This window comes from Leiobunum rupestre, chromosome 5, assembly GCF_980474605.1.
Source record: "Leiobunum rupestre chromosome 5, qqLeiRupe1.1.hap1, whole genome shotgun sequence".
Lineage (NCBI taxonomy): Eukaryota > Metazoa > Arthropoda > Arachnida > Opiliones > Sclerosomatidae > Leiobunum > Leiobunum rupestre.
The window spans coordinates 51,707,147-51,722,775 of NC_143388.1; the positions used below are offsets into that span (position 1 = coordinate 51,707,147).

A 15,629-nucleotide genomic window follows, 5' to 3' on the forward strand; every position below is an offset into this window, starting at 1 on the left:
ATTTAATACTTAAAGGGTTAGGTTTTCTTCTTCCTGTCACCCTTTAAATTTACTTTCCTGCCGCACAAATATCCTGGTGGTAGGCCAACCGCAGAAAACGTTGGCCTACCATCAGGGTATTTGTGCGACAGGGAAGTAAATTTAAAGGGTAACAGGCAGAAAAAAAAACATAGACCTTTAATTTAATTTAACAATTGATGTTTTTTGAAATTATCAGCTTCAGCTTTCTTGTCTATTTTCCATTGATGGAGATACTCGAGATGAAACTTTTCTCAAATCCAGCTGTTTCAGTTTCTCAATCTTGATTTTAATAAATTCAGCCAAAATATTTTTCAATTTGAAATTCTTCAGCAGTGTTCAATGTATTCCAGTGTTGGGCACCGCTCATCTCATTGTGAGCGGATTTATTATTATGAGCGAAAATGAGCGGTAAAATATCTTTTTAAAAGAGCGCAAAACAAAATGAGAGGAGCGAAATTTTTACCGCTCAAAAAGAGCGGAAAAATAAGAGTGAAAATGTTACCGCTCAAAAAAGAGCGGAAAAATAAGAGCGAAAATTTTATCGCTCAAAAAAGAGCGGAAAAAGAAGAGCGAAAATTTTGCCGTTCAAAAAAAGAGCAGAAAGAGAGGAGCACCGATTTTACCGCTCAAAAAAGAGCGGAAAGAGAGGAGCGCTGATTTTACCGATCAAAAAATAGCGGAAAGAGAGGAGCGAAAAATTTTCCGCTTAAACTTCTGTCTTCTGGGTGTCTGATTTCAAAATAATTAGCAATGGCGTGAAACTAGTACACGACAATCGCTATACAGTGGCGTAACTAAACTTACGGTCGCCCGGGGTGGAAGACAAAACCTTAGCCCCCTCTCATACAATTAATATTAATTAATTAATAATAATTTGAATGACGTCAAGTATTAAATAATTAATTGACGAATTAATTCATTATTATGGCAAATGAACTACAAATATTATTGGTTTTGGTAATAAACATTGAAATTAAACTTAAGACTTTACTGAAAGTCTGAAATACAAGGAGTAAAAATGTACACGTGATAATCTGCGACCGACCATTCAAAACGCGCCCTCCGCTCTTATAAGTTTGCACCTGGGGCCCCTTTCGCCCTCCTGGTAGATACGATACTGCCCCTACATACCTAGGGATTGTGTGTAGAAAGTAGATGAAGATGTATTTAAAGCTTCATAAGTTAATTTTATGCTAGAAAAGACCGCATTTATTATCGCTCAAAAAGAGCGAAGAGAGGAGCGAAAATTTTACCGCTCAAAAAAGAGCTTTAAGAGAGGAGCGAAAATTTTACCCCTCAAAAAAAGACCTTTAAGAGAGGAGCGAAAATTTTACCCCTAAAAAAAGAGCGGAAAGAGAGGAGCGAAAATTTTACCCCTCAAAAAAAGAGCTTTAAGAGAGGAGCGAAAATTTTACCGCTCAAAAAAGAGCTTTAAGAGAGGAGCGAAAATTTTACCCCTCAAAAAAAGAGCTTTAAGAGAGGAGCGAAAATTTTACCCCTAAAAAAAGAGCGGAAAGAGAGGAGCGAAAATTTCACCGCTCAAAAAAAGAGCGGAAAGAGAGGAGCGAAAATTTTACCCCTCAAAAAAGAGTGGAAAGAGACGAGCGAAAATTTTACCGCTCAAAAAAAGAGCGGAAAGAGAGGAGCGAAAATTTTACCCCTCAAAAAAGAGTGGAAAGAGACGAGCGAAAATTTTACCGCTCAAAAAGAGCGAAAAGAGAGGAGCGAAATTTTACCGCTCAAAAAGAGCGAAAAGAGAGGAGCGAAAATTTTACCGCTCAATAAGACGTGAGCGTGAGCGGCTCTTTGACGAAAATGCCCAACACTGATGTCTTCTAAGATTGTACTGCCGCTAAACAACATAATAATTTTAATAACTGGAAATTCTTCATACAAAATCACAATTATTGAACCAAAAACATATATATGCACATTAAGCATAGTCATTAAGATTTTAGGCAGGGGCTTTCAACGGTAGTGATTAAAATACAATTGCAATTGCAATTTTTTTAGTAAAAAAGTTTAAATGGATAACCAAATTTCAAACTAAATTTTAAAAAGGGAGCTAAATGAATTTTTTTTTCACCTAACTTACTCAATGGGTGACCACAGACTAAGAAAGATAATTTTTGAAGATATTTAAAGGCAACTTCTCTTAAATTTCACCCAGAATGACATTGAATAAAAGAAATGTAATCCCATACTTCAAGACTTGGGCAAGGTCGTTTTTAAGAGGTGTTAAAACAAAAACTTAAATTTTAAAATAAGTGAAATATGGTGGTATACACGCTAAAGCTTTTTTTCACTTAAAAACAACTTTGCAGAAGTCTGAATAACTATGTAAAGTAATAAAAGGGTGGTTAAATATTTTTGGATTGAATAAAAGGGTGGTTAAATATTTTTGGATTGAATAATTGAGATTTAGGGCAAAAAAACTTGCATATTAAAGTTATCGCAGTGAAATAAAAAAGTTTCCTTTAAATGTAGCTGAAAATAAACATTATTAGTTTGTGTTCACCCATTGAATATGGTAGCAGGTGTATAATTTTCATTTCGCCAACTTTTTAAAATAATAAGTGCTTAAATATGATTCTTAGTTTAAAAAAATCATATATTACAGTATTAACTTAAGTAAATAAAATTGTTCATCTGCTACCATACCCAATGGTCACACAGACTAACAAAGATAATTTTCCAATATATTTAAAGCCAACTTCCCTTACATTTCGCTATGAAAACACTGAAACTTCTTTCAATGGGATAACTTTATTTTACGCAATTTTTTTCCCAGAATTACAATTATTGAATCAAATAAAATATGTAACCACCTTAGAATTACCCAACACAGCTATTCAGACTTGGGCCAGGTTGTTTTTAAGTGATGGTGTTCAATTTAAAAAAAATTACTTCAGCTTTTAAATAAGATTTTTTTTGGATCCACCCTCTCTCATTTACATAAAAGGTGAAATAATTAATTTTTTAATTATAATTTAACCATCACTTTAAAAACCTTGTGCAAGTCAGAATAGTCGTGTAGAGTACTAATAACGTAGATAAATATTTATTGGTTCAGTTATGTGTAGGGAAACTTGTTTTAAGATATGGTTAAAATGAATTTGAAAAAAAAGCTTGAGCTTTTAAATATATTATACAGAGTGGATACCAAATTTTCAAAATAAAATTTAATAAAAGCTTGCTAAATGAAATTTTTTCACTTCCTAACATATTCCATGGGTGAAGTGCACAGACTTAAAAAGATAATTTTCAACTATATTTAAAGGCAACCACCCTTAAATTTCACACTGAAAACACTAAAGTTTCCTGCAAACCAATAACTTTAACTTCTGCAAATTTTTCACTCAGAATCATCACATTAAATGTGATCCATCCTGTATCATAGTAAAAAGCTCAAGCAATTTTATTTTCCAAATTAAATTTTAACTAATCTTAAAACAAGCTTCCCTAAGTCTGACTAGCTCTGTAGGGTAATAATAAAATAGCTAAATATTTTTTGGGTTCAATAATTTTGATTCCAAGTGAAAAATTTGCATATATTACAGTATTAGTTTGGCCATGGTTTGGCTAATTATTTTTTTTCATCTGCTACCATGCTCAATGGTAATTTTCCACTATATTTAAAGCGAACTTCCCTTACATTTCACTATGAAAACACTGAAGCTTCTTTCAATGCGATTACTTAATTACATGCAATTTTTTTCCCAGTATTACAATTATTGAATCGAAAATTTACCCAACACAGCTTATCAGACTTGGGCAAGGTTGTTTTTAAGTGATGGTGTTAAATAAAAAAAAGCCGTGTCTATTTTGGCCCGTTTTTCGGGCCAATTTAGCCGATGACTATTATGGCCCGTTTTTCGGGCTAAATTAGCTTACTTTCAAATGCTTAGCTATTTTAGCCCGAAAAACGGGCCAAAATAGTCTTCACCACGCGGCCAACACTATTTTAGCCTTTTTCTCAAATCGTGCGAAAATAGAGTTTGACTGGGTTACCACTATTTTGGCCTGTTTTTCGCAGCAATGAATTTGAAGGCTTATTTAGTCCTTATAGGGTGGAATCACTATTTTGGCCCCGGAAAAACGACGTAAAATAAAAACAGGCTAAAATAGAGTTTACCGCGCGGCCGTGACTATTTCCCCCCCCCCCGCTACTTTTTTATTCAAAAATGCTCTTCGTTGCGGGTTTTCTACTATTAACGTCATGAATTTATTCATTTCAAGGAGTAATATTATATAATATGTATCACATCAGTATTGAGGGAATAAAAACAGTGGGTGCCGTCTTTAATGCGTTTAAAAATATAATAATTAATAACTTCTAACTTTTGTATGAAACTGTGAGATAGTGTTTGAATATTATGTTTTTTTTAAAGTGTTTTTTTAATGTTTTTTTTTCCGGTTTAATATTAGATATGTTAAAAAAAAATTTTACTTAATTAAATTTGTTGTTTTAATAGCAAGTGGCAGGGCTATAAGTCGCTTGAAGACTTGGCCCTCCAACAACATATGTATAACTAAAAAAATTAATAAATTTGAATTTGAATTTGAATTTTTTATGATGTTGTTCACTTGCTAAGTAAAATTTACAATCGTAATGATTTCTTATTTACCGTGTCATACACTGTAATATAAAAATAAATGCAAGTCAAAATTAAAACTTGCCGATGTAATCTAGACGCTCAAAAACACACATAAAATACGTTCAAAAGAACACTTGCAGATGCAACTCAGACGTTTGATGTTCATTAGACGTTCTAGAAACATCTATATTACACTTTTAACATCTGTAAGACACTAGTATTTTTGTAAATAACCCCTGAGCTACGCTAAGGAAACATTAAATAACGTATAGCGAACACCAGTAGTACATCTGTCACCTGTGTATGTGTTCCGCAGATGTTTTCCGGTGTTCTTTAGCCCTCCCAAAGATTTGCAGTGCGCATTTAAATACCGGTTTTCATGATTTTCGAAAGATATGATTTGCCCACATAGAATTCGATCCGGTTACAAAAGAACCGAGGAATCGATTTCACGATTATCATTAATCTTATTTCATTTCAATTATATAACACATCTTAGATAACGCCTAAGACTAGTGATATTCGAAAGATCAGTGTCAACTTTCATTGTAATTATGATAAATATAACAATTTTTTTAAATTTAATGTTTTCAAATCTTGTTAACAATAACCATTTCAACTTCATAGGTTGTATAATGGCACCCTTTCGGGTCCGGATTAAGTTGAGTTTCTTTTGAGGGCAATAGCTAGTTGAGCGCCATCAAATGAGCTCAGAACACAAAGAGGGGGATTCAAAACGTTTCACACTTACCTTTAAAAAAGTTTAAAGGTCGTGACGGGTGCAAGGAACGCAAGAGAGGAAAGCAAACTGGGTGACGTTTTAAAACAAATAACGGCCCGCGACATTAAAAAAAAACAATAGATCCGCAGAATAGAGAAGGGAAGCAAAGGGGTAATAGTAAGTGTAGGAAGCTGTTGGCTCGCGTGGCTTGCAGGGCTTGACACCACCCTCCTACGCATTGAAGACCGGCCACCTGGATTAGTCTTTAAAAGTCATTTGATGACTTAGGACTAAGTATTAGTCTAGCTGATTATTTTTATTATTATTATTATTTTAATTATTATTAAGTCGAGACAAAAAATTGAAAGCCAAAACCAGCCAATGGTACAGATAAGGAAAGCAAAGAGGCGAAAGTCCAAAGTCGGGTAAAATAAAAATTAATTATTAGTTAAATAATAAAATTGAAATAGATTAATAAGCATATCAGGTATTTGGAATTAGGCGCGTTTATTTGGAAAAGTTCACGAGGTTTTAGGAACATGACATACAAACAAATAAATAAAAGGACAAACTTTAAGACTTATAGTTATAGATAGTAAATTTTCGTGCAAAAGTCAATTGATAAAAAAAAATATTTTATGCCAACCAAATTAATTTTTTCTAGACATTTACGTTACTTTGAAACTGATCAAGGGCGAACAAAGAAAAGGGAAGATGGTTCATTTTCGAAAAAGTATTTCCTGAATGAAATGGAATTGAAGAAGGAATTGGGACCACTATCCTGGAAATTCTTGTCCCCTGTTTTCGGAGTCTGGATGTGTGGTATCACACTAGCTGTCGCCATTTTCGTAATAGAAGCCATTTTATGAAATTTTTAAAAACCTCAATTAATTGACATTGCTTCAGAACTTATACACCCGTGCACATAGGGTATCGTATCATCTCATATCACCAGTAACCTCCCCAAATTGCGTAAGCTTCTACAGCCCGGACGGATTATTTACAGCCAAAAACAGCAAGAGAAATCTTCTGCTGATAGTCGCACCTACGCCAGCCATTCAACCCTCTGAAAAGCGCCGCTTTGGCACGACCCTACAGCCGTAGGAATAAGTATAGGTACTCTAGCACCAAGGTCAGACAAAAGTATGGGAGTCAACGCCTGGTAGTTGATACGCCAAAACAACGACAACGGGCACACTGCGACCGTAAAGGCCACAGCTCCTTCTTTCGGAGACCCGCCTTCACACAGCTGGAAATACAACAAGAGCGTTGACAGTGCGTCAACAAATAGACAACCATTCTAAATGAAAGAAATATTTGCGTAGAACACTTAGTTTAGCGCCAACACGTGTTCGTCACCATTAACGTTAGCTTTGTTCGCCATTCTTGCACAGCCAGCAGTTATAGTAGTTGGTGATTTGGTTAAGGTTCTCCTATGTTCGCATAATTATCTCATAAGAGTTTGCTGCAATGCCTACTACTACCTAAGTTTGATTCACGAGTGACGAAGGATTAACTTAATATTAAATATTATAAGTGTCCAAACCTGACTTATTGATCAGATAAATATTTAAACAGACCATTGTAAAAAGATAAATAAGGAAATTTCATTGACTCTGGTAATATTTCATTTATTAAATGGTTATATTTGCAAACAGCTCTTTTTACCTAACTAACTTTATTTATATAAAAAATACTTTCTGACTGTAAAATATTCATAATATTTTGTGAATAATTAATTTCTTATTGTTTTTCATATTATTGTATTTGTATTTCATTTTGTTGTATTGTTATTTAATTTTTGTAATGTTTTGAGTTTACAAATTTATTTGTTGCCTATCCCTTAAGTTCCATTTAATATTTTGTATTTTTACCTGTTTTATTTTATTAGAAATTGTATTTGTGTAGCGGCGCCTGTTTTCAGTAGCCCTCTTCACAACCTTTCAGCGCGTGCCCTCACCAAAAGGGGGACCCTTTGTCCAGCAACAGTCGGTTCAGATTTCTGGCGCAGTTTCCCGCGCCCTTTTAGTTTCCCAAATGTACGTAGAAAGGGGGTCAAATATCCTGACCACAGGTGGCAAAATTCCAAGCACCTCCTCGAAAATTCCATGACGTAGATGGGATTAGAGGCCCTTCTTCGTTTTTTTTATTCCCTTGGATAAATTTTTTTCCACTATTTCAAGAATGTATTTCCAACCGTAACGGTCCCTTTTTGTTAATGATCCAGTTTCAACTACTGCCCTTTATCGCGAAATATCGTAGTAGTTCCTGCTGAATAAATCCAGTATTATTGTTTAATTTAAGCATCGTCATGTTTTATAATCTAGATTTTAGAAGTTGCTCAGAACTCAGTTTAATTTTAATTTACTTAAATTTAATTCTTTTCTCTCAAACCCCCGGTTATTTTTCAGTCGGTAACCGGTCTTAGTAACCAAACTATAGCGACAAATCCAGTTCTCCTCCGCGAATATGACGACATTATAAGAAGCCAACTTCAAGACCAAATAATTGAAAAAGTTGACCCTACTGATACTCCTAAGGTCGTTTACTATCTTCCCCATCGAGCTGTCATTAGAGAGAGCAGCGCAACAACCAAAGTCCGCATCGAATTCGATGCGTCATCGGCCAGATCCAAGTTTCCATCACTGAACGATGTCTTGGAGTCCGGTCCAAATTTAAATCAAGAATTATTCCACGTATTAATCAACTTCAGAGAGCATCGCTTCGCTTTTTCCGGTGATATAGAGAAGGCATTCCTGCAGATATTCGTTGATCCCCGTGACAGAGGCGCTTTTAAATACCTTTGCACAACGACGTCAGAAACCCAAAGAAAGCTCCACTGAAGACATTTCGAATATTAATCGCAACCCTGAGGCATCATATCCAGAAATTTTAATCTGACTTAAGAGAGCCGTGCCAAACTCTCACATCCGGTCTATATGTCGACGATTTATTGTCCGGAGCCAAGAACGTAGAGAAGGCGCGCAAATTATCCGAAGAAAGCAAGATTATTTTTAAAAAAGCCGGGATGAACCTCCGAAAATGGAATACGAATTCAACGGCGCTCAGACAGCTGTGGAACCGCGAAAGTCAATCGGTAGAGTCAACGGGTAATCAATCTAATCCAGAGAAGTTGAAAGTCCTGGGGTTAATCTGGGACAGCCAGAAAGATACATTGAGTTTTGAAATTACCAGTCTTTTGGAATTCCTAGTTGAAAAACCGGGGACGAAAAGATGGGTATTGAAGTCGCTAGCAAGAATTTACGACTCTCTGGGCCTCATCTCTCCTTTCACGGTCCGCGCAAAATTGCAATATTAGAAACTTTGGGAATGGGAGGATTCCCAGAGGAAAAGAAAGCTCAATTGGGATGATCCGCTTCCCAAAGAATCGGCTGGTGCGCCGAAATCTCGAGCCTCCGAAATAAAAAAATTCCGCGATTCTATTTTTCCACCATCCAAGAAAACAGTCAAATTTCTACTGAATTACATTGTTACGTCGATGCCAGCACAAGAGGTTATGAAAACGCCTTCTAATCAAGAATTGGGTTTTTTTACTCTGATATAGTGTAGAATATTATAAACCGTCACTACCACCAATGCATCTCATGTACAATGTAATCATCGTCCAGAAATAAATAGTTCTTTTAAATTCAATGCGTTACCTCTGTAATTAGCGAAGTAGTCAACACTGAAGACTTGTTAGTAGTTCGACCCTTTAATTTTCTCGAGTCCTCTTCATGGTGCCGAAACCCGGGAACAACCAGAATCAACTGCTTTCTAACCGAAGGCGACAATAAGCATAAAGGCAGACCTCTTCGTTCAGACCAAGACATCGCAGAATAATGGCAGAGGCCGCAGTCCTTCTAAGAGAGCAACAGAAAAGAACTATCCTAAGACGAACGATCACAACTCTCGGTAACAACGTGACAACTGAACTATCAGCAAACGAGCCAAATGACAGGAAGCTGAAAGAATATGTGGAAAAATCAAAGATAAAGAGTCGACCAGGGAAACCCTTGAGAATACCATCTTGTCCTTGGTACCAGTCGATACAGTCGAGAAGGGAATGGACGAAGCTGAGGTATATCGCGACAAACTCATTTTAGCACGAACGGACATTGAATCAATTCCTCTCCCATACGCTACGAGTAGAAAGACGTCAACGCCGCAGACAAGAAGGTTCCGATGACGACTTAGACAGCGACTCTACAGTAATGGTAACCCATAGTCGACTTCAAGCCACGTCAATCCAATTTCCTAAATTAAGTCTGGAGAAATTCGACGGAGATCCGACATCTTGGACGGGGTTCTTGTCTATCTTCGAGACAGCGATTGACGAAAATCCTGGTCTCAATGCAGCTCAGAAGTTTAGCTATCTTAAAAGTTATCTACGTGGGAAAGCAACAGCCGCCGTCCCAGGATTAGCATTGACAGCTATGAACTACGCTGGTGCCAAAGAAATTCTGAAAACAAGATTTGGGGAAAAAGCGTTTGATAATCAATTCGCACATGACCAAACCAAGTACCGACATCAAGGGATTACGAAACTTATACGACAACTGCGAAATTCAAGTCAAGAGTCTTGAGTCCCTTGGAGTTCCGAGTAACAGCTATGAATCTATGTTAAACACGCTACTTATGAAGCTCATACCAAGCGACCTGTCATTTGAGTTCGCCAGAATAAAAATAGAAGATGACGATTTTACTGTGGACGATTTACTGAAATTCCTCCGCAAGGAAATTGAAGCGAGAGAAAGACACGCATTACTGACGGGAGCATCCAAAGGAACCGATACCAGAGTCAGGTCATCGCCTCTTTCCCAGATACGACTGGAAATCAGTTACCTCGAACCATTCTACTACATACTCTTAATGTGAAGATTATTGCGGGACGGAACCGAGCTACATTTCGATGTTTACTTGACACCGCAAGTCAACCCACGTTCATTGCAGCGTCAACGTCGGTGAAGCTGAATCTTCCAGTATCCGGAACAGAATTCAAGATAATTTATGCCTTCGGAAGCGAAGAACCCATCCTTACCGAAAGAAGAAGAGTAAAAGTACGACTTTGAGATGTAACTATGAAGAACGAAATCGAACTAGAAGCGCTCGAAGATCCCGTCCTAAATAAAGCCCTTCTACCAGTTGCCACGGAAGAGATCTACAAGGAGATGGAAACCCGAGGCATGCAACTCACATAAGACCCGAACGAGAAGAATCTTGAATTGACACTTGTAATCGGCGCCAAGCACTACTGGAGGATCGTTTCTGGACATATCCAACAATTTGGCGACTTGACAGCAGTTGACACGAAATTCGGTTGGACTCTTCATGGACCTTCAAACGGAAATTGGTGAGAGCAGACTACAAATTCAGTTTGCGGAATGAACTTAGTGGACGAAGAACAGGCATCAACCCAATTACGAAAATTTTGGGATCTCGATGTCTTGGGTATTACCGATTCGTCTACGTCCAATGAAGATCAATCCGTTATCGAACACCTGGAAACTTCGATTCAATTTAACGAAAGGAGGTACAAGGTTCAACTGCCCTGGAAAGAACATGAACATTTATCATCGACAAATTATCTGACCGCACTCCGGAGATTCTCATCTTTAAGAAGAGATCTCTCCTTTTACGTCCAATATTTGGAAGTAATCAATGACTATTTAAGCCACGACATCGTCATGAAGTTGAAGACTCGTCACGAATAATTAATTACTTACCTCATCACGCAATACAAAGAAACGAAAAGCAAGTACCAAGTTACGAGTATTCTTTGATGCCTCGTCGCATGATAAGAACTCATCTGCTCTAAATAATTGTCTTTATTCCGGCTGAGCCTCAATACTGATCTCATTAAAATTTTGTCACGTTTCACCTTGGGAGAATTGCCTTTACTGCAGACGTCGAGAGCGACATGGATGCGGTTCAGTTTCTTTGGACGGATAATCCGACGAAGGACGAAAGGCCGAAGATACTTCGATTCAAAAGGGTTCTATTCGGAGACTCGCCGAGTCCCTTTCTGCTCGCTGGAACCATCCGCCACCACGTCAAAAAGTTCAAGGGATAAAAAGAACTTTGGGGAAATGTTCTCTATCACACGAAGAATTCAAGACCTCGATCATTGAGACCGAAGCTGTACTCAACGCCCGACCCTTAACCTACGTTGAAAATGATGCAACGGAGCCAAGACCGTTAACTTTAGCCAACTTCCTGCTCGGAGACAGAGGTCATCTTTTGCCATCTAGACCATTTAACGCTCTCGCTACCAGAGAAGACGCTACTAGAAGACTGAAGTACCGACAATCTTTACTGGACCTTTTTTGGCGCCGCTGGAGAAACGAATATCTTAAGGAGCTGCGTTCCGCCAACCGTGTACAGAATCAGACCGATTCCAATAGGATTAAGATCAACGACGTCGTATTGATCTCTGAAGACCGACAACCACGACAGAATTGGGAGATGGCCCGCATCGTCGCAACCCATGAAGGACGCGATTGAAAAATACGAGCTTGTTCGTTACGAACATCGACTGGATATAAAACTCGACGACCCGTTCAACGTCTCTAAGAGGATGACGTCATACGGGTTTCTCGATAAGGCCGGGGTACCGAGAGAACTATTTTTTCGTTCGTTTCAAAGGCAAATGGGCAGTGTTACCGGGCGACCAAATTTATTTTCTCTAATTCTGTAAGAATCGCGCAATAGCGATCATAGCGTCAGTGGAGAACCTATTTCTTGTTTACGTATGAAATTTTTAAGGTCAAATCTTGTTTTAGCGCAGTCAGCAGAGATAAGAGGGTTAAAGGGTAAAACCTGTGGGTGATCCACTTTGTTATTTTTTGTTATTTATTTACGGGTTTTCTAAGCGTCTTAAATATAGTTGCAATACAGCGAAGGCGTTCATTTACCGTTTATTGATATACGAGCTGTAGTTTAGTCAAGTGGCTCTAAGTGCTTTGTTGATGGTAAGGTTTTTTCCGAGCTTACGTAAGCGTTTATTTGGCTTTGTTCAGATTGCGGTCTTTTTTCACGATACACAGGGGTTATCTATACAAACCGAAAATGTAAAATTTACTTATTTTAACATTATTATTTTTAATTGTCTTCCTGTTGGTTACTTTAGGTAAACCTTTCATTATGGCTTCGTCAGTCGATTTAAAAAAAAAACATTTTGCGTACGGGTATTTATCTAGAAATGTAGGGGTTGTTCATATATAACGAAATGTTACTATATAATTATATATTTCAAATAATTTTCAATTACTAAACGTTATTCAATTTAGCTTACTCAAGTTTTTGTTAATTAAATGATCAATTAGGGGTCGTCTATAAAGAATTCTTACTTTGCATTTGTATCCCCTTTCAAATGTTTTATTTCCGAGCTCACGTAAGCATTCATTTGGTTTTGTACGCATTGTCGTTTTATTTAACGATACATACACTGGTCATGTATACAGACAGAAAAGGATAATGTACATATTTTAATATTATTTTCTTTTACGGTTTGCCTGTTGGCAAAAGTGGGCCAAGTCGTACTTCGCTTTATTCTTTTGGTTTTATACTACAAATTGGATTGCAAATAAATCAAAAATTTAAATACAGATCGTTAAACTAAGCTTACGATTGACTAAGGTAATAATCATAACATGAATTAGTATATATTAAACAAGCTTAAAAACTCGCTTAGACTCAGATGTTTGAAGCAGAATATTAGAGAGGTTAAGCAGAGCTCTCTAGAAGTTTGGAGCTACCTAGACGTTCACGAAGAAAGATTCTACAAAATCCGTTAAGGTCGCCTTCATTTCGAGGAATAACGGAAAAGAGCACATTTCCGATACAATTTTAACACACTAAAGCACGAGGAAAACAGAAACGTGTTTGAACAGAACTAAAATAGAGGCGCAAAGTGACCAGAGTAAATGTAGCCCAAGTAGCCAACGAAAAATTATTTGCATTTTTTATTTAAATTACACGTTTTTCGACCTTTCCCCCATTTTTGGGGCCCTAGTTTACTTTAACTTTGAGCCCATTAAATATTGGTCATGACGGGCCCCGGCCCACCCGGCATTACCCAAGCACACACCTATGGACTAAAATGTGATTTACAGTATTTGAGTATTGTCTAAATACAAAATGTTTGTTTTAGTTGTTTAGCGTATCCGTTATATCCGCAAATGTATACTCGTAACGATTTCTACTTAAACTATACAAGGCTTAGTCGCCTTTCAATTTTAAAACAGTATTTACAATTTTTAAAAGTCATTCTGCGATAAAAATAACAACTTCCTTGACTCCCTCTCGATTTATTGAGCTGAATAATTATAATATTCCACATTTTCACGTGTCGGGTAAGCTCGTCAAAAATATGGCGTCGTTTTTAAGTTTTAAAATATTGGGCCAGTAAAGTTGAAACGCGGAATAAAACCGTCGAAAATGATCACGTAACTCTCGATGTTGTCCTTGAAACTTGGCCCTCAAGGGGTCGGAGTGTGCAATAACTGGTGGCTTTACCGGGGAGTCGGGGTCCGGCTCTTGTAACCCATAAGGGCGGTGGCGCACTGGGAGATGTTAGCTCCGTCCAAATGGTCCTATCTCCGACCTCCGACCTCGGTCAGGTGTGGGCTGGATACTGGGCTTCGGCCCGGGCTAACGGAGAGGGGCCGGGCAAACTGGCCACCTCGGTGGATTAGGTGGCCTGCTGTGGGGCTGCGGGCCTCCGTATGAGGGCATGGCGGACCCATCTCCCGGCCTTTTGGAGCTCCACCGGGATCTCCGGTGCCAGCTGTGCCGGGTTATGCGGGCTGCCGTGTGCCCGCCGTTCCCCTTTAGGAGCTCTTTCCAATGGGCTTAGCTCTCTACCTTCGTAAGTGGGGTGTCGGCCGGGGTTGCTAGAACATCCGTTCTCTATCCCACTGCTGTGTGCAAAGTGGCGGGCTGGTCGTCCCATTGCTGCACCTTCTGCTGGGTTGAGCGGCTTGCGTCGAGGGTGCGACCATCAGTAGTAGGGTTCTACTTCCCATGCTGGTTTTGTCGCCTGTCCGGGCTTGTAGACGCTGGCGTATGGCATTCTGATGATAGGCCTCCGGTGGTGTGATTCTTTTTCTTACCGGTACACCGGGCTATAAATTCTGACAACATGTCGTTGAAAATTCTAGAGCGATCTGCATAACCTCTCTAATCTCAAATCTCTAAATCGTTTCCATTAAAGTGATCATTCCCAAGAAAAGATCCAGTTTATTATTGTAAGCGGCTCGGTTTATGTGGTATCGTTTCGAAATTGCGGGTGTCACTTTCTACGATTATTGAAAGGTTCAAAATTTGTGAAGAATATCCTTACCCCAAGTTGTTTCAAATCGCGCTAGAGATGCGAGCTGGGATTAAGTAATGTAGAATTCCCACTCACAGTTTGATTCGTAAGTAAGACCTTATTGCCCTTAAAGAACAAAATAGCTTAGAATTTTATATATGAATTCCTGATTGTTATGTTTCTGGAGCGTAGCTATAATTACCCATTGAAACTATAATCCCGATTTTCAGTGAATGGTTAAGACCTTTTTAAATATATTGTCAATACACTCAAAATTAGTCTAATCTACGTTTAACAGATAACGAGTTGTAATTAAATTGAATAGAAGTTTTTCCTTTAGAGCTAAGCGCACACTTAAAGATATGAAAGATAACGCAATTTATTATGCCAAGTGACTACTGCAAAATCTGGCAACTAGAGGGACTGCTTGAAATTTTCTGGGCACTGGCAGTAAATATATGCCTTTTTATCTGCTACGTGACTACGTTGTCAGCGCTTAGTTACATGTATCATTAAAGAACTAACGACATTGTAGCAGATAATAAGTTCAACAAATGGCTTCCATTCCGAAGAATACCTCAAAAATAGCACTCTTTTAACATCAATTCGTTGACTATGAAACCTGAGATATTTCATTATATGGCAGCAGGGTCGTGCATGACAACTAACGCGAGGGGTAGTCGGTTTTAAAATTTGGTACACCTGATTTCCACCTATCAAAAATTTCGTGAATTCTATTAATTATAGAATAAATTCCGATTATTTCTTTGATTTCAAATATTTATGGTGATTTCTGTAATGTTTCTACTAATTACTTTAAAAAGATTGGATTTCTTAAATATTTTTGTGATAACTAGTGAACTCTGATTTTTAGGGACTACAGCGCTTTCCTAAACAGCATTTTCCAAAACAGCGTTTTTCAAATTAGCGTTTTCGAAAACTGCATTTTGTCGAAATAGCGCTTTGTCATAACGGC

General features: G+C 37.8%; 1 protein-coding gene across 1 annotated transcript; it reads left to right on the forward strand.

The window, feature by feature from the left end:
• The first annotated feature begins 10,724 nt into the window (after nt 1–10,724).
• Nucleotides 10,725–11,844, forward strand: LOC149945256 (uncharacterized). The gene is made up of 2 exons (XM_090176466.1): nt 10,725–10,994; nt 11,335–11,844. The coding sequence occupies exons 1-2, from the start codon at nt 10,725–10,727 to the stop codon at nt 11,842–11,844; spliced, it is 780 nt and encodes a 259-aa protein (XP_090032592.1).
• Nucleotides 11,845–15,629: the final 3,785 nt, after the last annotated feature.

What these genes read in the sequence shown, in the direction of transcription:
- LOC149945256 (XM_090176466.1), top strand. Translation starts at nt 10,725, where the DNA reads ATGAACTTAGTGGACGAAGAACAGGCATCAACCCAATTACGAAAATTT. An exon ending in TTTACGTCCAATATTTGGAA is followed by an intron (nt 10,995 to 11,334) that starts GTAATCAATGAC and finishes TCGATTCAAAAG; the next exon opens with GGTTCTATTCGGAGACTCGC.